The 23783-nt window shown below is 36.5% G+C and overlaps 1 protein-coding gene across 1 annotated transcript in view; it reads left to right on the top strand.

Moving 5' to 3' along the window:
- LOC145681539 (arylsulfatase I-like) overlaps window positions 1-23783 on the top strand; it is a 66127-nt gene that overhangs the window by 29956 nt on the left and 12388 nt on the right. The window contains exons 3-6 of the mRNA XM_081753183.1: window positions 6607-6833; window positions 10710-10959; window positions 16029-16186; window positions 22271-22406. Coding sequence (XP_081609309.1) covers window positions 6607-6833; window positions 10710-10959; window positions 16029-16186; window positions 22271-22406 — 771 coding nt within the window. The remainder of the gene's footprint in view (window positions 1-6606; window positions 6834-10709; window positions 10960-16028; window positions 16187-22270; window positions 22407-23783) is intronic.

The following is a 23783-nucleotide window of genomic DNA, read 5'->3' as shown; positions in this document are numbered from 1 at the left end:
ATTTGCACAATACAAGTTAGAATAACTGAAGATAAATATGCTGTAAATGTCAAATTACTTACTTTAAAACAAAACAGTAGTAATTTTTGTGATCGCTTATCAGAAGAAAAAAAATGAAATGAAATGAAAATGAAATCTTTGAATTTTACGTCCCACGGTTATGCCGGTTAGGCTAAAGGAGACGGTGATGATGAATAATGAATGAAATGGTGGAATGAAGAAAGTGGGAGGAAACGGGAGAACCCCGAGAAAACCCACGCACACGGTGTTTGTCCACCACAAAGTTCACTTGGCGGGGGCTTTGATCGAACCCGGGACCCCAAGCACCAGAGGTGAACGCTCTACCACTGAGCCACCGCGGCCCCGAAACAAAAAATGAACAATCCGTATGCAACGGCCGTTTTCTTACACAATCTTTCTCCATGAGATGCCACTTCCGACGTGATACGTTTTATTTCATGATAATGTTACTTAAAGTTTATGTATGTATAAACTCATCTCATATACTTATTTCTGTTCAATTTATATATTTGTTTTTGTTCAGTTGTTTCTTATATATATCAATATTATGTATTTATGTTGTCATATATATTTTTAATACATGTGTATTGTATTTTAAAGTTAAGTATGTGATTTTGAGCTAATCAAAATGTTGGATACCTACATTATGAAATTCTGATAACTCTATAAAGTTTTATCTATGATTTCTAGCTTTGGAAAAGATACACGAACATTAGTGTAAATCGAATTAATATAATCAAAGGTTGCAACATATTAAAGTAGTATAAGTGTTACTGTTACTGCTAGGAGTATTGTGTCAGTATTAGAAGAAAACACAATCTGATATTTAACAGTGTATTTTTGTTTACATGGGGACGCGGTGGCTCAATGGTAGAGCGTTCACCTGTGGTCCATGGGGTCCTGGTTGAATCCCAGCTCGCGGCAAGTGAGCTTTCTGATGGACAAACACCGTGTGTGTGGGTTTTGACGGGGTTCTCCCGTTTCCTCCCACTTTCTTCATTTCATTCATTTATCATCACCAGCGTCTCTTTTAGCCTAGCCGGCATAATCGTGGTGTGTAAAACTTAAAGATTTAATTTCATTTTTGTTTATATATATATATATATATATATATATATATATATATATATATATATATATATATATATATAGTACAGAAATATGGCTTGAATTATTCTGTTCCAGCAGAATTATCAGTTGTTATTAGCAATGGACGACATACTTTTCAGCACCATAAGTTTTTTTATTTTTTTCGGAAACGGCGCATCAGAATTCATTCTTTCAGTATGCCATTTTATTAAGTTCGTTGCAATATATCAACTGATATATGTCAAAATTTTGGACAATATTTTACTTTAATCGAAATTACAGCTAAAGAGTTTATCATCATTTTGGGCTAAGTGTCATTGACCTTACTAATATGTATTGTCGTCGTATTAGTGTTATCGTGAAGAGCTGCATGATGGTATTCTTGAGTCACCTCAATAAATTTTCGTTCAACATCCATTTTAATGTTTTTAATGTTCAACATCCATTTTAATGTTTCCATAATTTGTTTTTCCGGGATCGAATGACCCAATATATTTAATCAAAACATTTCTTGTATGTTTTATATCTGAAGTACTACATATAGTGCAGCCAAACCCAAACTATCACTTAACTCAGTATGATGTGCTTAATCCGTAGAAAATACGAAAATTCGATTTAGGGACAGTTAAAAATGTTGTTGTCCCTGATCCAAAAACTAATTATTAGGCAAGATCACAATGTTTTGATTCATTTTTGGAGATCATTAATAAAATTCTTGTTTCTCAAATTTCTCCAAAATTAAGTATGAACTTTTACGCTGACGCACATGATTTTCATTTAGTCATGAAGATCTATCGATTGATATGTGTTTGGTTTTTAGATTTTTTTTTCCCGTTTAACTCATAATATTTTGGAATTCTTCGTAAATTTCTTTCACAACCCTGTCTTTTTCTCTAGAAGAAAATCTGGAAGTGGTAATTTACTCTTTGGAAGCAACTTCTCTTTCGGATGCAATTTTAGGAAAAGTCTAATGATTTTGTCCATAATTCATAAATAAATGTTTCTATTATAACTGGTGCATGACATAATACAATTTAAGGAATGGGACCGACAATAATTAGTACGCTGAACCGTATCTTAGATTCTAATTTTTTATAGCAAATTTTCTTCGTATTATAAATCAAGCTTTCGTATAAGGAAATTTCAGTCTTGTGTAAAACTACAGTAGACCCTTACACTATGCGAATTCAATGGTAAAACCAATTATAGAGTAGTAAATCCATCTCGGTTGTAATAGAGGGATAGGGTTACAAATGAAATATGTTCTTCACTCTGAATCCATATCATAGCAGTTTCTTGGTATAAGCAAAACAAAACAAGAACTAAAACAAAAAAGTGCAAATTAATCAAATCGCTTCTAAGAAATATATATCAGGGACATGTAAGGGACATGTAAGGGACATACATCCTCTCACCTCACTTTGCCCTCATAACGTCCGCGGCATGCTTCGCATCCTTTGGGGAATCCCTTGCGCTCCCCTTGTACACATCTAATCTTAGTATCTTTGGATAGTCCATGTTGAGAATCTGTGTGGTTCCCCCTAACACCGCCCTTCTATCTTATGTCGTTTTGCCAGAATTAGCCTTCAAAGTTCATTTTCCCACCCTTTTGGACGTCCGTAACTCGGTTAAGAGGCCCAGATGGACATTGTGTTGCATAGATATTTTTATTTGTTTTCATTTGTAGAATCACCTCCCAAGCGTTGTAAACAACCTTTCTTTACACCCGATATATATATATATACACTTTGTCTTGCCGTTTTTTGCTCTAGTACCTGTCGGCAAATGAATGGACGTGACAGTGGTGCTATTCTATTTTTTTAACAACCGGTACTGTGTATAGACCTGAGAGAGATCCGAATTATCAGTTGTTATTAGCAATGGACGACATACTTTTCAGCACCATAAGTTTTTTTTTTTTTTTTTTTTTTTTTGTGGAAAAGGCGCATCAGAATTTACCCTTTCAGTATGCCATTTTATTAAGTTCGTTGCAATATATCAACTGATATATGTCAAAATTTTGGACAATATTTTACTTTAATCGAAATTACAGCTAAAGAGTTTATCATCATTTTGGGCTAAGTGTCATTAACCTTACTAATATGACACTAATATGATAGATAGATATAATTCTCTTAGGAAAGCAAATTTTTACTGGATGGCATGAGTGGCAAATATCAATCTACTCAGCTTCCTAATACAAGGTGATGTGACGAAATTACGTAGCACTGCATCTTGAAAACAAATTGTCCAAGATATGTAAATACCAAAAAGTGTTCATATTGGAAAGATTTTCATCCAGTAATGGATCGACAATTGTTGGTAATAATATATTTCTATATGTGTTTCAAATATGAATAACCCTCATCATATGACCCCAGTTTTAATTCTTGATATCTGATCACTTGAGATTAAGGAATAAACACTTATATTTTTTTCTGAGAGATCACATGTTTAACCCTGCACCTATAAGAATTTCTAAAAATAAAGACACTGAAAATTTACTGTTCCCCCACTCAGACATTAATATTTTGGTATGTACAGAGCATAGCAAGGTTCTTTAAATAGGCCAATTACTTTTAGCTGTGCAAAATTTGTATCCAATAAGACATCCCTTCCAGCTGCATGTGTGTATGTATGAGTTTATGATTGGGTATAACAAACGGTTCTGCGAACTCGAAATATTTTAACAACCGATTCTACCAAACCGCTGCGAACCGACTGAATAGCACCACAGGGACGTAATCGTTCTTTAAAACTTTCGATACTTGGACAACAGCATACTTTGTAACTCTATAAGGAATAAATGAAAGCAAGAACTTTCTTGGATGGTTTGGTTGATATAGAATTTAGCTTTTAGAATTCGGATCCCGTTCAGCATTGAGACTTTATGAAATGGAACTTTAACTTGCAACCTGAACCACATAGTCTCTTACCAGGAATCGAACTTGAGTCTCCAGCGCCAAAGACGTGTATGCTAACCATATAGCCACGAGGCAGTTCCAAAACCTTTCTCGTTTGCTTCATTGTTTCTATTCTAGCTAAACAAAATCTCTGCATCAAAATTTCTCAGTCTTCGGATTCCTCACAATACTATGGAAAATGAAACCAAAACTTTTGCAGTATACAATAAAAACCTTGCACAGAAGCGTTCCCACGGAGGGTCCACCGCTACTTTGTAACTCAATATACATTTGTATACCTAGGTACAGTACTTTATCAATAAAACTATACTTATTTAACAGAAAATGATTGATATAGCATGGAATTTGATCTTACACTTCAGCTGTACTCTTACAAAAACAATCAACTTCCATATTTGTTCCCCTGAAAATATAGGCGGAAGTATTAAACAATTGCTTATGGTCTTTACCGATGCAGAATAATATCCGTTCAATACTACATAGATACGCTCATGTCTTGTCGTATAGAAACACGCTACCAAAGCTTGGACCATTCCCAACAAAAATTTCTGAGTGCGCGCCTGCCTTGCGCAATGCGGTTTTGCTCTACCGCGCATTTTAATGTTTGCAAGTGACACTTTTGGATCACTTGCTGGTTTTTATGTTTAAGTAATGCTTTAAATTTAAATATTGTTTTATATCAGTATATTGATATTGATTTATATGTTTTAAGTTATTATTATTATTAGGTTAAGAAATTCAGATCTGGTCATTGGGTGATTAATTATTGTTATTATTAATTTATGTAAATGTAATTATTGTATTTACTATATATATTTATATTATTTCTATTTTCAGCTATTACAAAAAATACCTAGAATAGTAAAAAGAATAGTTAGATAGCAACTCTGTTGCAGGGAATAACAGTCAGTTTCAAAGCATTCAGAGAAAGCTTCTTTTTGGTAGGAGAATACCCTCCTCCCCATCATTCGTTTTTTCTACATAGCTTTGATAGGATAGCTTTCTTATATATACGGAAGATTTTTACAGGTAAGGGGTCAGTTGACCGTCAGTCTTGGGGGAGACTTCGAACAGTCTTCCAAAATGTAGTCTATAGGACGGACTCGGCTCGATGAGCCGAGTGGGAACTTTTTATTAGATAATATTAGGTCTTCAAATAAATGAAGGGGGAGTATTACCGAGGTCTTGCTTAGACGCGTTAGGTTTCTCCGAGTCTTAAATAGGGCAGAAGGCATGAGCTATATTAGGTTCTACCTTCTAGTAGGTTTTCATTTTTAAGGGACTTCTTTCTTGGACTAAAATGAGGTCCTGTGAGAAGAAGGGATATAGAAAAATAATTCTTATACTAATTCAAGAAACAGATTTTTGCTAGGGAATTAGGCCCCGTAGAATAGGTACAGGATTTGATCCTTGAAATGCTACATTCCATATTTAGGTGATTTCATATGTAGATAAGATCCTGAGTTATAAACCTGTTTATTAGTTAATTACCCTAGACATTACTTATTTTTTAAGATACGAGCCTGAATATAATTTATTGTATTCTATTTTTTTTTTTTTTTTTTTAAGTTTGTCGAAAATTTTGTGATAAAGACACGAATAGCTATAGCTCACAGTCTGACGGATTTCAGTGTTACATACAAAAAAGATAATTTATTTATTTTCTTTTTTTCGACAAACATGTTACACACACAGTATTTACAAAGTAGCAGTACGTTTGTCAACTGAAATTTTTAAAAGTAACCGTACATAGAGACTAGTACATATGTATATATAGAGGGAACTACTGTGTAAATCGAGTCAGTATTTTCTCGTGATAATATTAACTAGAATTGGAGATTCGATGGGAGGGTGATAGAACGATTACTGATGGTGCGAGAGGTCCCTTGTTTGGTCTCATACCATGTCAGTTTGTGATGAATCATTTTCGTAGTTTTCTCAAGGTTTCCCCAATTTCTCCCACATTTTACTGACACTAATTTATTTTATAATAACGGACTTACATTAACCATCCATCTCCTTTAGCCTAAAGCAGGTAATCGTGGAACGCAAAACTGAAAGATTTATTTGTTATTTACAATTGAATAAATATAAGCGTATTTGTTTTTACAACTTTTAATACGGGGTGTACCGAAAGTCCGGGACCAGAGGCTAAGTATTATCAGTAGACACGAAAAAAAAAAAAAAAAAAAAGTTTTCTTCAAGGTATTCTTGTAGTCGTTATTCTGCATTTGTTGCTAAACCCACCGGTATGACAATTCTAGAAATTACTTGAAACCAGTCTATCACTCTCCAAATACGTAGTTGATGTTTATCAGAATTATCTGTAGCAGTGGCGTATTTACGATTTTGTTTCGGGAGGGGCTTTGCTAACTTTTGGGGGGGGGGCTTTGCCTGAAAATGTGAAAAATTCTGCAGGATATTTCATATAATTTACTATAGTAAGTAAGATTTCGGGGGGCTTAAGCCCGGAATCCCCCCCCTAAATACGCCACTGATCTGTAGTAATATGTACCTATGCGCATTATCAGATAGTGAATGCAGCTTTATTACAATGTTCTTTCTTTTAAAGGTATGCAAAATCATGTAATTATAGCGGATGAACCTAGAGGCCTTCCATTGAGTGAGAAAATATTACCAGAGTATTTGAAAGACAAAGGATACACTACAAGGCTAGTGGGCAAATGGCATTTGGGTTTCCATAAAAAGGAGTACACACCTTTGTTTAGAGGATTTGATTCGCATCTGGGATATTGGACAGGGTACCAAGATTACTTCGATCACACGGCGCTCGAACCTGTAAGTACACCATTAGTATTAATATTTTTAAAATGTATATTTCTATTAAACAAGATAGGAGGAGTACTTGTGGAAACAAATCTAAATGTAACGGTTAACAATATTTCAAGGGCTACCTTGTAGCCAATAATGAAAAAAAAATATCCTTTAAATATAAGTTCTCCCTCCAAAAACTTGTGTTCTTTTAGAACAGCGGTTCCCAACCTAGAAGGAGTGCCCTCTGAGACATGAAGAGTAGGCAAGAGGGTGGGTGAAAGTTACTGACCGATATAAATTTTGATATTATGAATAAAATACCACTTGTAATCACAATTTACGATTTTGTTTTAGTAAACCATACAGATGATACATGTTCCACTACTAAATATTGCTCTCTTTCTACATTATTCGTAATTCTTTAATTTAAGCTTTTGGTTAATAATGGCATTGACGTTTTGTTATCGGAAGGGCTGTCAGTGTTTATGGAAGTATTGAAAAAGTATAAAAGCAGCATTTAATCAAATCAACCATGAAACAAATGTAGACCGAATATAAATTATTGAGGAGTTAAGTTCCATTTATGACAAACTGCATCAGGATTGTCAGATTGCTACGCTGAAATATATCCTGCAAGCAGTATTTGATCAGAGCATCTCTACGGATCATATAGCAAATTTGGACCAACACAATTGTAACACCTTGCCGCTTGAACCTGTACGGCAACACTCAGAACTAGTCTGGGGGAGCCACACCAAGACACTTCACAATGGCTGTGGAGCCATCCTTTAACATGGGCAAACATACAGTCAAGGCAAGAAAATCCACACTCCACTGTTTTGCTTACAGTAACAGCTTTGTTCCATTGGCTACTCATGATAGAGAAGCTGAAACTCATGACGGAGACCTGATGATAGCTAAGTCATCGAATACTATAACGGATCAGGAAGGAGAAGCAGGGGTTAATGCATCATCTCTCACACAACTCAGTCAATACTGATTCGCGTTATTAACCATTTATGACTATCTGCTTGACAAAGGCCACCAGTTAAATGATGGAGATTCCTTGTCTGCAAAAAAATACTCCCACTATAATGTCATCAGAACCTCGGTTAAGTTTATTTGTAAACTCCAAGAAGACTACGCAAAATTTATTAAGTTCTGTCAGCATTTCAAATTCTACCGGTAGTATTCCATAGAAATGACTCGCATTGATTTGAACCTTAAAACTGTTATCAGGAAATTGCCCACCGACACCCAATCATTTAATATCAAGAAGAACCTAGCAAATCGGTTATCCCGTTATCTGTCGCTAACGGGATAGCGAATGTTGTAACAAAGAGGGATTAAAATAAATACTATACAATCACGAAAATACAAGATATCAAAAATTGTCTTGCCGTTTTTGACACACTATTTGGTTAAGCACTCATGAAGAAGTAACGAAGTGACTTGCATGACGAAAAAGCGATGAGGACGGAGAAAAGGGTAGAATAACTATTGACCTAGAGCAATACAGGCATCTTACGCACACACAGCAACCACCACTCATTTAGTATCGAAGAGAAATTGAGGTTTTGAAGCAGCTCGTTTGCGGTTATTTGCTAAATAACTTAAAAGTGGGCCCGTCAGCAGCTGCATCAAGTCGATGAATATATCAGGCATTCGGAGAAAATGTCTTGAACGAATGCAACATCAAGTATCGTTCCAGAAATGCATTTCGGGAGAACTGAAACTCTAAGATGAACTCCGCAATGAGCGACTACAAGTATTGGATAACGAGGGCCTAAAGGCAGCCAGTCATAAAGGAGAAGCAGTCAAACGTGCAGTCAACTTTCCGCGGCTTCCAAGGAAATAGTAAGACTTCACCTGTACCTCATAGGGAAGGGTACTGTTCAAACCGAAAAAGTGGATACCTCATACATTGCCACCGGCAGTGAACAAGGAGGAACTAGTGATACCCTATTTATCGTTATTGTGTCGATACCGCAACACATTCATATTTGGTGCCGTATGCTCAAGAGTGATCGAAAGTGGGTCCAATTTCCATTATGACGTTACCAAGCGTATCAGACATTGGTTGTCACCATGTGACACTATGACTCACACCTTAAAATCACCTTTGCACCCACACAAGATCATGCATGCTCTGTCTGTGAATTAGCCATCAAGTGATGAAGTACGAACTCCTACCATCAGACCACACCACCATAGCAGACTTGTATTCACAGCAATTGCAACGGGTGCAACGTATATTACAGCAGAAGGGTTGGTTATTCGTAATGGTGTTAACGGCAATGCAAAACTATACGAGTCGTGCGAGAGTGGAGGCAAAACAACCAGAAATAACATTCAGTGACTTAACTTGAAGACTTTTCATCCACCATACTCGCCGGACCTAACATCATCAGATTACCACCTGTTCCATTCTCTAGACATCCGTGGGGAATCCTTCGACATTAAAGCAGGCCTGACGCACGCACTCATGGACCTCTTTGTATCCAAGACCCCAGAGTTTTATTGCCAGGGCATTGTGCAGCTGTACAAAAATTGACAAAGCATGTTGGATGTTGATAGAGATTACTTAAAGATCTAGCGCTTAATATCATGCGCTGTATGTCTGTCTGTTTCTGATGATCACGAACGGTAAGATTTTTTTGGTTATCTTATAATTATTGAGAAAGAACTGTGGTTACCTAGAATCATCACAATAAGAGATCCCACTCACATAGTACAGAGGATAAAATTGTTTCACAAACAACGGGAAAGGATATCTAAAAAATCATCATTTGGGTAATTACAATATTTGCAATGAACGCTGAAACAGAATATCTTGTAAGTATCAAGAAAATAATGATTTCAGCAAGAGAAAGGATTTTGTAAACGACATATTGAAATAACTACCAACGACGACATGTACATTCATAGTAATCTGTTTGGGATACTCTGTCCCTTTACTGAATATACAAACGTAGAATTGGGATTGGAAAAAATGAAATGAAATCTTTAAGTTTTATGTCCCACGGTTATGCCGGTTAGGCTAAAGGAGACAGTGATGATGAGACATGAGTGAAGAAATTGGGAGGAAACGGGAGAACCCCAAGAAAACCCACGAGCACGGTGTTTGTTCACCACAAAGTCAACACGGCGCGAGCTGGGATCGAACCAGGGACCCCAAGCACCGGAGCTGAACGCTCTACTACTAAGCCACCGCGCCCCCAGAATTGGGATTGAGTAGTAGGTTCGGGTCCTGCATAAGGGCGTCGGTTTGTGTATAACTTAGAAGAGATTTAGATGTGAGTATTTCAATGTCAGATATCCAAGCAAAAATCCAATAAAATGTAGATTATAGAGGGCCAAGATAACTTTGGGGTGGGGACATTTCAACCCTTCAGTATTGGTACCCATGATACTACCTTATAATGAAAATAATATTCCGATAGACAGTTCGTGAGGCACCAAGGGTATACTATTAACCTTACTACTTTTTGGCAGATCTCCACCTTACAAGGTAAATTCTAAGTAAATGGGCTATTGACTGAATATGCCGACTCTCTGTCAACTAACATCGTAGCCCCTCCCCCCAAAGTTGATTCATAATTACTGGCACTCATTGGTAGCAATTTTTACGTACAGCTGTTACTGTTTTCTAAAAAATAAATACCTTAGAAATGGAAGATAATATTATTTTGGCGTAGAAAATTCGAATCGAGAATGTAAGTACAGAGCATAACAAAAAATTGCCGACATGTCAGACAAAAATCAAAATATTGTTACATATATTGTAACAAAACACAAGTATTATTATTATTATTATTATTATTTTATGTTATTCTAAATCATAACTTGTTTCATACCAACACCTTTATTATTACGCATTATTTTCTTCATCATATGCAGCCTTTCTGGGGTCTTGACCTTCACCGAGGTTTGGAACCGGCTTGGGACCTACATGGCAATTATTCCACAGACTTATATACTGATGAGGCTGTAAAAATTATAAAAGAACACAACACCTCCAATCCATTATTTCTATTTCTTGCTCACCTTGCACCTCACACTTCAAATTCTTATAATCTTCTACCGGCTCGAGACGCTGATGTAGAGAAGTTTGAATACATTGGTAATTACTCAAGACGAAAATATGCTGGTAAGTTAATTTAGTCATAGTTTTAATAATAACAATCATAATAAACTATTATATGAATACACTTCTGTTTATGAACACCCAGAAAATACGGAACACAGAAAAAAATGTTCTAGTGGCGTGAAATTTAAACCACGTATTCATTGCATGACTACAAAGAAATGATTATAATTCTAGACTTGTAAGACACCTCTAATCTGGGTGGAACCACATGCAATCAGGATCTCTATACATCATAGTATCGAATCAAACAGGTTTTGGGTATGTTTCTAAGAAACTGTCCGAGGTGATGCTGAAGTCTACAAGATATCGGGGATATCTCCTGGAAAGCTGTGACGAGTAAGTTACCAATTAATCATATTCCAAATATGTTTTATGGCTACATGTCAGCTACTTGCGTGTCATGAAAACAGCAGCAGCAACGGTACCGATTTCTGTACATCTTCGGAGGGTACGCATTCAGGTGTCAGATATCGAAACCAGATATGCCCAGACTCGTGAGCTCGGCTTTCCGGCTCAATCAGCGGTGAAGTCAATAAGTTCAAGCCCGTTTAAGCACGATTCCCCGTTTAAGCCCGTTTAAACGGGTAGCACGAAGTCTAGTGAGGCAAATGAACGAGAGCACAAACACATCTAAAGAAGTGCATACGCCTTATTAATAGCAGGGAGACTGAGCCCAATGACGTTAATGAGCGCATGATTGATCTAGTAGTGCAAGTCTCAATGATGATAGAATTTTGTCGTCAATTTTCCTCACCAGTTCATCAGACACAAGGCTAGGCCTACCACTGCGGTCCTCATCGTGAACATTGGAACGACCATTTTTAAAATCAATGCACCATTGCTTGCTAGGTCTCACTCGGCCTTCAGTCATTATTCCGTGTCCGTACACGTCACACAGTTGGCGATGGATTTCAATTGGCTTGGGTTTTTAGCCAATATAAACCTAATCACAGACTGCACCTCACAAGAGGCAAAAGTTTCTATTGCAGAGCACATTATAACACGTCACAGAATATACAATAAAATCGTCAGTCCTCACGCTATCACAGTAATCGCGCTATTGAGTGTGGTTCTTACACCAAAATGGCGACTCTAGATACACCTACGAGTGCACAGCATCGTGCCTTTGCTGTTGAAAGTTATTTCAAGAATAACGACTCTGTTATTGCTACCCAGCGTCTATTTCGGCAACATTTCAATTTGGGACGTCATGGAGATGTTCCAGATGGACGAGACATTGTGAGGTGGGTACGTGCATTTCGAACAACAGGTTCTGTTTGCAATGGCAAACCAGGAGAAGTGAAAGAACTGTGCGGACACCAGAAGCCGTGAAAAATGTCCGTGCTGCAATATTGCGTAGCCCAAAAAGATCTGCTCGTCGTCATTAGCAAACTGAGCATATGTCCGATCGCTCATTCAGGAGAATATTGCACGAAGATCTCCATTTTCATCCATATAAGCTGCAGATTGTTCAGGAAATTAGGCCTCGCGATTGGGTTTCATGAGAAACATTCTGCTCAACTATGCGTGATCTCCTTCGCCAAAATCCAAAAATGTTGCACATCATCCTGATGTCAGATGAAGCTCATTCCGAGTTATGTGGTTCAGTGAATAAACAGAATATGCGTTATTGGAGTGAACTAAACCCGCATGAACTGCACATGAACCCTTGCACAGTTCTCGTGTCACAGTGTGGTGTGAAGTTGCTTCCTTTGGGATTATTGGCCCTTACCTCTTTGAGGATGACAGCGATGTGGCTGTAACTGTCACCAGTGAACACTACCTAAAGATGCTGCAAGACTTCGTTCTTCCAAAATTAGGTATGGTCGATGTGGATGTGGAACAATTATGGTTTCAATAAGACAGAGCGACCTCACATACAGCCAGAATTTGCATGGATTTCTTGCCACAGACATTTCCAGGTAGAGTGATTTTCCGTTTTGGTGACATTTCCTGGCCGCCTCGCTCACCTGATCTATCATGAGCAGACTTTCCTTTGGGGCTACCTGAAGCAAGAAGTTTTCCGAACACGTTGTGGCACCATTCCTGAGTTGAAGGATCGCATCAGAACTGCCGTCGGCAACGTCCCAGGGATACGTTACGGCGAGTTATGGAAAGCAGTCGACAGGTGGGCGCGGCGCTCACTTACAATAAAATCGTTTCTATAGCTGTTTATGACTTTATACGGGATTTATTTTCAACACATTTCTAAATGTTGATATTTTGTGATTTATTATTATTACTATTATTAAAATAAAATCGCAAATAAAATTATGATGCATTTAGGCTATCTGTGACCTCACTAGGGCGACTTTGAAACGAAAACATAAACCGGAGTGAGCGCTGCGCTCACCTGTCGACCGTTCCCGGGAGTTGTTTGTATACTGAATATCTGCTATACTTAATATATATCAGTCTGCTATACTTAATATATATCAGTCTGCTATACTTAATATATATGTTACATTGCTATAACAGAATACCAGCTATACTTAAGATGTCAGTCATTCGTGCCTAGTAATGTTCGTGATTGTACCAAGCATCCAAATGCGTACATGTAACGAATTTGCTTTGTTTATTCCGTACCTTCTGTACTCTTCAACATATATTGTCAATTACTAGTACCATGCCTTCGGAAGGTCGAGTGGGGCGACGGCCCTGGGCGCCGAAGTAAGGGAGGCGCAAAATTCGGGAGAAAAAAAGGAAAAATTACTTGGAATATATGTGTAGGGGCGCACTGTCGTATACTCTCGCCCTGGGTGCTGATTTTCCACGGCATGGCACTGTCAATTACTATTACCAATAATCAGCATTTTACAATATTCATTCTCATACAGGAACCTAAACTCTATTCTCCATTCAGGAAACAATGCTACTGTATAGCAACACTACACATAAAAATATTCTCCTGAATTATCAAACACTTTGTCCGATTAACCAACTCTAAATATTAACTGACAACACAGATTGCTATCCTAATATCCAGGGCTGTAGTCGAGGGTACACGGCGGTACACGCCGTATACCCTCTGCTTAATCTTAGTCGTTAGAGTGTACCTTCTGCTTCAAAGTGTGTAGTACTTTCTACTTTTGTTTCATTTATATTTATTTATTGAATCGGGCCATGACTCCAATGATAAAGTGACTATATCACGTTTTTGTCTCATATTCTTAACAGGTGTTCAATTATATGAGTCACGAAAAAAAATCCGGCCCGTTTTTATTTTGTTTCTTCTCCATACCCACACCCATTTATGTTATTAATGGTGTCCATCAACGAAATAGCATGAAATGCTTTTAGACTATAAAACAGTAATGTATTCTTTATATTTTAATTGAATTAATTAATACATGCATTTTACATTGTTCTGAAGTGCTTTTAGACTATAAAACAGTAATGTATTCTTTATATTTTAATTGAATTAATTAATACATGCGTTTTACATTGTTCTGAAATGCTTTTAGACTATAAAACAGTAATGTATTCTTTATATTTTAATTGAATTATTTAATACATGCCTTTTACATTGTTCTGAAATGCTTTTAGACTATAAAACAGTAATGTATTCTTTATATTTTAATTGAATTAATTAATACATGCGTTTTACATTGTTCTGAAATGCTTTTAGACTATAAAACAGTAATGTATTCTTTATATTTTAATTGAATTAATTAATACATGCATTTTACATTGTTCTGAAATGCTTTTAGACTATAAAACAGTAATGTATTCTTTATATTTTAATTGAATTAATTAATACATGCATTTTACATTGTTCTGAAATGCTTTTAGACTATAAAACAGTAATGTATTCTTTATATTTTAATTGAATTAATTAATACATGCATTTTACATTGTTCTGAAATGCTTTTAGACTATAAAACAGTAATGTATTCTTTATATTTTAATTGAATTAATTAATACATGCATTTTACATTGTTCTGAAATGCTTTTAGACTATAAAACAGTAATGTATTCTTTATATTTTAATTGAATTAATTAATACATGCATTTTACATTGTTCTGAAATGCTTTTAGACTATAAAACAGTTATGTATTCTTTATATTTTAATTGAATTAATTAATACATGCGTTTTACATTGTTCTGAAATGCTTTTAGACTATAAAACAGTAATGTATTCTTTATATTTTAATTGAATTAATTAATACATGCCTTTTACATTGTTCTGAAATGCTTTTAGACTATAAAACAGTAATGTATTCTTTATATTTTAATTGAATTAATTAATACATGCGTTTTACATTGTTCTATAAAAATGCCTTCTATGTCTTTTATGATAATCATAGATGATCACAAAATATTGTGTACCCTCTGAAAATTTTTAGGACTACAGCACTGCTAATATCCTCCTATAATTGCTACAGTTGAAACAACAAATTAACTAAAACGATTCTTGTAACTGCCCTCAACAACTTTCAGAATGTGACTCGTAGTAGCGTATCCCCAGCCATGCCCAGTGTATTGGAGAGTGGGGCGTATAAAGCTTTAGAAGAAGTTTTAGCATCGCGTTCAGCTTGGTATCGTATCTTAGTAGTGGAATTAATTGAGTCAGAAAGTAGCCAGTGTAACGGTCTATATCAGAAACTGTATTAGTGTCTATATCAAGGCTTCTATGGGGAAAACCTTCAAAGAAAATTAAAATATGTTACATTTAAATCAGTTGATGCTCTCTTTGTATGAATGGAACTTTATAAACAAATCTTTATATATAGCTCATAGGCTAAAACATGAGACAAAATGAACATATTTCCCCTACTGTTAATTCAGCATTCAAGACTCTTATAGGGTAACACGAAACAATCATATTCAAAATTGTTATTGAATGATTCAGCCGTAGAATTTTAACAATTCCTGTTTTACGACGGGAATGAGTACACTTACGTCACAGCTGTACATTTGAGGTCTTTCTCTCTTTTTTCATAACGGAATTTTTTGGAATAAAACTACAAGGCAGATTAATTTCAAATTACATGACATTATACTTGTAATGCATAAAATACTTAAAACAAGCGTTTGTTTACAATCATTTTTGATTTGATTCTTTCAGCAATAGTGGAGAGATTGGACAACTCGGTCGGAGAAGTTATGGAGGCGTTGTTAAATGCAGGAATGTTGAACAACACAATAGTTATTTTCTCAACTGACAACGGAGGAGCAACAGAAGGTCATCAAGGCAGTGTCGCTTCTAATTGGCCTTTGAGAGGGGTACGTAATTATGTCTTATACTTTTACGTACGATACAACAGTTAAATACACAGGCAAATTTATATTCACTTTGTGTTCTTTTTTTTGTTATAAGTAGTATAAATTTTAGTGCGTCACTGTTAAGATCATTGTTTCAGTGTGAAATCAAGCAAAATCTACAAAGTATATACCTGTATATTCTAAAATCACTATACGGTTATAAGTAGATTTTTATTGCAGAATGAGCAAGGAGGTATGGTTACTGATTTCAGTAGATGAAATTTCAATACATTTTAAGGTGATTACTTTCCATGCCTAGATACAACCACCAAAGTTCCACTTAAGATCGAAACACGTTCTCTAGCATAGTTGATCTAATCCCAGCAACCGTTGCACTAATCCGTTGTGTTAGGTGCTGAATTCCCCTGGATCTTCACTTCGTACACTTCTGGGCTGATAAATCCCAATGAAAAAAAATCTAAGGGTGCAAGGTCTGGGGAACGGGAAACCACATTCTGAGTGGGCCATGACAATTCCATCTCTCGGGGAAGGCTTGATTCAGGTAGTCCCGAACAATCAGAACAAAAATGTGGTGTTCCATCTTGTTGAAAGATAACAACATTCATAATACCATCAGTTAACAACTGAGGCTCCAAAAATTGTTCCAGTATATGGAGAAAATTTTCCAGTAACAGCTTTCCTTAGTGTGTGTGAGTTCTGCACAAATTAAGGACTCGTACACTTTCGGTAGCGTCATCCCCAACCACACATGGAATTTCAGTATATCTCTTTCTCACTTCTGCAGCACATTTGGTTGTGTAGTTGACCAAATCTTACAATTGTGTCTATTTCCACGCTGATAGGTGTTCAATGTTGCCTCATCACTAAATAAAATATATTGTGTTAATTTGTTATGTTCCACAACCTGTGAGGTCATAAAACAGAGTTTGTTGAGCTGGATAATCCTTTGCTTGAAGCTTCTACACGATCTAGATGTGGTATGGACGTTTGAGCAAGTTGTAAGGGTGAGTTTTTCAGGCAGTCTGACTTTGAAAAATTCCAAGCGTCTTTTGATCAATATAGTTTGGGCTACGCTTGATCCATTCCTCTATATTTGGCACGGTTTCTGGCATTAGGGACGGTCTTCCAGAATGTTCTTCATCTGCAACACTATCAATAGGCTGTTGTAGTATATTGACAAGTTTCTTGATAGCCCATCTATTGGGGCCAGGTGTACGAAATCTAATGGTGAAATCGTCCCACACCTGTGTATATGTCATTTCACGCAGACAGGCAGTAACATCGACGATTCGTTCTCCCTTACTAAGTATTCTGTTACACATTACCTAAAAAAAAAATCCATCAATATTTTACAGAAACGTATAGTGATTTTAGAATATCCTGTATAGTACATAAATAATTACATAAATAATCTATTTCAGCAGAGGAAAAACTAGGTGCATCATATTAGTAACGAATGACATTTTTTAACGCCATGAAAGGATCAAAAACTAAAATTAATTAACGTTAAGTAAATATTTTTATTGTGTTGCGTTTAGTCAAACATTGAGCTAACATAGTATAAACTAGGAGGAAAATGTTAATTCTAGCAATGCTTTATGGTCAAGTTATTAATATATATTTATACTCAACTCGAAATTTATCTAATTGTAAGTCGGTTAGTTTGCCATCCCTAAAATTTGCCACAAACACGTATGAAAAAAAAAAAAAAAACGAAATCTTTCGAAAAGTGCTGTTTAACAATGCAATCTAAAAGCTCAACTGTGTACATAATATGCTTTATAAACAGGGTAAAGAACTTTATACCCTTACACTGACGATACTAAAAAATAATTAACTAATAACAATTCATGAGTAGTTAATTACTTAATTAGTTCATACTTCACTCACTAGATAATTCTCAAAATATAATTGAGAACTTCACACAAGAAATAAAAAATGTCAGAACGAAGTAAGTTTTAATTAAAAATAATAATTGTATAACAATTTCACCAATTAACTAAAAATCTTGGCTTTATCAAACACAGTACTTTCTCATGTTTTTCTTAATTATGACCACGGCCTTCCTCCTAATTTTGTCTCTTCTTTCTTTATCCTGATTGATAGTTTGGTCTGCATAAGTCAGAATAACTTGGCCTGGTAAAATAGGTTGCTGTTTTACTTTTATTTGATATTGTTTGGCATCAGGGCTTTTCTGCAATGGCTTATAACCAATTTTTTTCACTACTGCTTAGGATTTATAGAAATTAATTAAGCACAGTTCCACCACTTTATCCTGAAAGCCAAAGTTCCGCAAAGCTCTGTTTTGTCTACACTACTCTATACAGTATTTTATACATAGCTGATATGCCCCAACTTCCACCACCAATCTATTCTTTACAGTTTGTAGACGATACTGCATACCTCGTTCATTGTTCATCGGTAGATCATATAAACAATACTTCTTTACTACTATCACCACATCTTTTATCGCATTTTTATGTATAAATGGCAATGAATCAATCAATAAATAATTACTGATACCTACTCCTAATACCTTTTTACTACACTTAAATTGATGTCACTGGCTGAAGAAAAGGCGTTACCTTCTGTGGCCCTCCCATCTATTGATGAGAATGAAACAGCACTAAAAATTGCTTGGTCAATAGAATACTGTAAATAATCTCTTCCACATAGCAGTGTGTTTGATGAAGCTAAGAAGTGTAGTTAGTTGGTGAAACTTTCACATAAAGATTATTTGCAATTACAACTTGCTTTGTTCAGAGATTTTTGTTTTCTTGTGTTAAGTTACTAAAGCAAAGCTTACATGAACAAGATAATACTTTAGAAATGTGACGCACTGCAAATGTAAATATCGTTCGTAAATTTTACTTATAAAGTTAAAATTGCTCATAGCTCATTTATAAGTTATAAATTAAATTCTTCATTTACTTAATAGTATTAAGCCTTCCTCGCTGGTTTAGTGGCTAGCGCGTGTGCATTTGGTGCGCATGCACCCAGGTTCGATTTTGAGTGGGAGAACAAAGAACAATTTCAGAATCATTCACTTTCATTAATCGTCTGTCTCCTTTGGTATAAGAGGCATAACGTGGGACGTTGAACTAAAGTTTCATTTAATTTTTATAGAACTAAGACGATATTGGAAACACGTCATATATATGGGCTGGAAACATTCAAGCGGCGACCATAGAACCGGACAGCTGGTGGTGCTGTGTTAGGGCAAACTCTTCAATACGTGAAGGGCAGTAAAACGGTAGTGAGCAGTAAATTGAAGAGAGTGATAGTATGAAATGGGCTACTTCTCCGTTTTCCAAAGAGGGCAAATTGTTGCCGCTCGGTTATGTCTTGCGAGCGTGACGAAAGTGGCAATTATCTTGGGTATGTCACTAGAGACAGTATCCAAGGCGAAGACGATCTACAAAACTTACGGCAAAACCACTCCGGGCAAGAGAAACAGTGGTGGAAGAGAAACCTCACTGTTAGGTTCCTCCGAGTATTCAAGTAGATTGACACTCACAAGTGAAGGTTCTCTCCCAAGAATAGGTTATCCGGAAACTGCGCATACATTTAGATAGAGGAGGGCCACGAAGAAATACTGGTGAAATATGCCGGGCCGACAGCAAAGGATAAATCCAATATGGCCGCCCGAAGGTCATGCCAATCGACTTTTGCAAGCAACCTCTCACCCACTTCCTATGGGCAGATTGACTTAATATTTTGCAGATTGATGTATGTATGAACACTACACGTCTATTGGTTTGAAATTTCGCGGACGTTGACGTATTGAACCCAATATGGCCGATCAAAATGTCAATGTGTCAACGACTCGTGTCTGGAAAACAAATTGTACTATGGAAGTACAGTCACTAGACGTGTACGGAAAGCATTAAACGGTTCAAAATATCGCCATCTGAAAACCAATATGGCCGAACAAAATCCTGAACCAAACACCTCGTACTGCAAAGACGAAATTTCGTGTAAAGGTGTATTATCACGTACAAGTTATGAACACATGACAACATATTCACAATGTCCCCACCTTGAAGCCAGTTGTCGCCAAATATGCATTGAAAATAAGAGAAAACCAATTTAAAACAATTGGTAGGTCAAATAATTTAGGTTTAGGCAAAAATTAATTACGGATGGTCGTCTGTCTAATGTGCACTACGGAAGTATGAGGTATAAGGTTTACTTGCACCCACTCACCCACTACATATTTAGTTTGCTGTAACAATGTGTAGAATAATTATAATTATGTGATTAACGAAAAATATGTTTTTGATTTGCGCCGGGTTCGAACATAGGACCCTTGAGTCATAAACCACGATGTTACCTGTGTAGCCACGGTGCCAGTGTTGGCAAGGGCGATTTTTGTTATATATGATATGGTTTGTAAACTTTAGAGCGCGTATTCTAGGACGTTTGTGGCTACGGCGTTCCAGACCTTCCCAAATGAACAGTATATGTTTGCGTGTAACACTTCAAACAGATAACACAGGCACTGGCAACATTTTTAACTTACTGGCATTTCACCTGCAAAATCTGTTCCAGTGAATTGTAGGTGATTGTCATGCGAAACCGTCTGAACTGTTTACAGTGTATATTTTATATGCGTATTTCGCTGCTATTTTGGATACACGATGTAGAAATTGTGATCCATTTGTATTATTTTCCTCACCTACTAGTGGTAATGGAGCTTCACACCAAATTTGGTGTTTGTAGTACGATCTGTTTGGTTCAGGATTTTGTTCGGCCATATTAGTTTTCAGATGGCGATATTTTGAACCATTTAATGTTTTTCGTACACGTCTAGTGATACTGTACTTCCATAGTACAATTCGTTTTCCAGACGCGAGTCATTGACACATTGACATTTTGATCAGCCATATTGGGTTCAATACGTCAACGTCCGCGAAATTTCAAACCAATAGATGTGTAGTGTTCATACATACATCAATCTGCAAAACATTAAGTCAATCTGCCCATGGGAAGTGGATGAGAGATTGCTTGCCAACGTCGATTGGCATGACCTTCGGGTGGCCATATTGGATTTATCCTTTGCTGTCGGCCCGGCATATTTCACCAGTATTCCTTCGTGGCCCTCCTCTATCTAAATATATGCGCAGTTTCCGGATCCCCGATTCTTGGGAGAGTACCTTTACTTGTCAGAACAGTCGTGCGACTGCGATGTAAGTGACCGAGGAACTTAAGCATCACCTCCTACAGTCAAGAATCACAGTCCATCGCGAGATACATAATATGAACATACGGGATCAGGTTGCACGAGCGACACAGCCGATAAGGAGCCATCACACTTTGTCACGATGCCAGTAGTGCCGTGAACGTACAACACAGACATCTTATGATTCGAAATGTGTGATACGGTCGATTGAATCAGCGTTCAGTTTATTTCAAACCACGGTTCATGTTTATGTGTGAGCCGTCGGTTTTGCAGGATCGCTTCCTGCACATATTTCACCAATCGAGGCGTAACTATGGATGGTCGGCCACTACGATGTGGTCTGCAGTGAATTATCTGCATCATCTGATCATACTCTCACTGTTACACCCAGTTCATACATTGTACATAAAATCCGATAGATCTCTGACGCAGACTGCTTGATAGTGCGGAAAAACCTGATAATCGCGCGTACCTTGAGCTCGGCGGGCAGCCATGTTCACCGTACTACAGCTCAGTCCCTACTGATTCCACAGCTGCAGTAATTACCTGGTTGTGGCTACGTATTTCTTCTCCACTTTTGGGCAAGCGTGTGTCGCTCTGACTATTCGTGCCATCTTAGAGCTTTCGAACTTACTTTCTGGATGCGCCTTTTATATATTTAAGTTTTAATGCCTATTTTTTTCACTGTAATTGTCTATGTGCTTGAATAGTTTCCATGTCTAAACATCCATTCTCTAGTGATATGCATTTTCCCATTCTGAAAAATTGTATAGTTATTCACTTCAAATACTGTCTTTGATACACTCCTGTATCTTTACCCTATTGATTTTGAAGCTACATATTTCTTCATCGAATAAGTTCTACTTTCAAAACTTTGTTTTTCGAATTACATCTATTCGTAGACAAAGAATACTACATGGGAAGGAGCCGTTAGAGGTGCTGCATGCATCTGGAGTCCTCTTTTACAGAAGACTAAGAGAGTATCAGATCAAATGATGCACGTCACAGATTGGCTGCCAACTCTCTATTCCGCTATTGGTAAGGGTTAATACATCTATAATTTTAATATTAACACACGATTTTTAAAAACTTAAATCAAAATAATATATTTAAATGAAGAAAAATAATATAATAGTTTCTACAAAAGAAATTGTTAAAGTTGTGCCCAAACGATTCAATCTTTGATTTCAACCCATTGATAGATACAGTGATTGATTTGTGGATTTTGTAGAAGGGGGGAATGTCTAGGCAAGATTGTGTTCCGTATACCAGAACAACTTTAAAGTGGGGTTGGGACAACGCTATTTTTAAACCTACCTACTTTAAAACTATTCTAGTAGTTTGATAGGCGGTCTCCAAGTTCATAGTTTTTCTTCACCTTTTCAAAAACAATTTTATAATAAATACGTTAAATAACATTTGGTTAGGTTATTAGATTACATGCGTTACTTGCCTTGCTACTTTTCGTCCTACTACTGAGGACAAGTGTACAGCATCCAGTAAGAGCCATATAGTTACATTGCAATCTGCACAACTTATTGTAACAAGTATCACACTCCTACGTAGAACAGTTTTGTTATGACAAATAGTTCTTATGTCCGTTCTGATCTGGTCTTTGAAAACCAAATTCCTCGCCCGAACAATAAATACGATAAAAAGTAAGAGTTTACTTTGAGCAGAACAGTAATAGGTGCACGTACACTTGAACCTGGTTTTATTAAATAGAAGTTGAAAGACGGTACTAGGTGTCATTCCTTATATCATAAATGAGTTTTGGCACTTGCCTCTTGTACTTAATAAAATTAGATTCAGGGGTGTGTGGCCCTAGCACTGTTCTGCTGAAAGTAAAATTCTGGTCGACAATACATACTGGTATTAAAATGAATCCAGAATTCAACAAAGAATGTAATCTGGTCTCCGAAGAATCATGAGCATATATTAAATAATTACCAATATGATGATACCTAGGGAAAAAAAACTTTCCTTTTCTTTCACTTTTACTCTCGAAATTGAAACAGCCATTGTAGCCTACAATATTTACAGTTTTTACAACAAAATCACAAGTAAAGATTGACTGCCGATTTCACCCTGAGTTAAGCTGAGGCATGACTTATGGCGTGTTATCTAACACTGTCTTGAGAAATTAACAATACTTTCACAGACTACCTCACTTTGAATAGTGAAGCAATAGGAGGTTGGTTTACATTGGACACCGTCATTTTCAGTTGGTTTGTCGGTAGCAGCACGATGTCCACTTTTTATCCAGCTGAAGGCATACTTTTCTGCATTGAAAGAAGTAATGTCTAGTCCATTAACGTTTATCGAAAGAACAGATTCGAGGGTTTTTACAGATAAACGGTTTCTAGCGTCAGTATGCTGTAAGTTTAAGTTGGAAAAGCCTCTCTTACACTCTGC

The sequence above is a fragment of the Thermobia domestica genome, chromosome 3 (assembly GCF_964235325.1).
Source record: "Thermobia domestica chromosome 3, izTheDome1.hap1.1, whole genome shotgun sequence".
NCBI classification, from domain to species: Eukaryota; Metazoa; Arthropoda; class Insecta; order Zygentoma; family Lepismatidae; genus Thermobia; species Thermobia domestica.
This window is presented reverse-complemented; position numbering and strand designations above follow the sequence as displayed.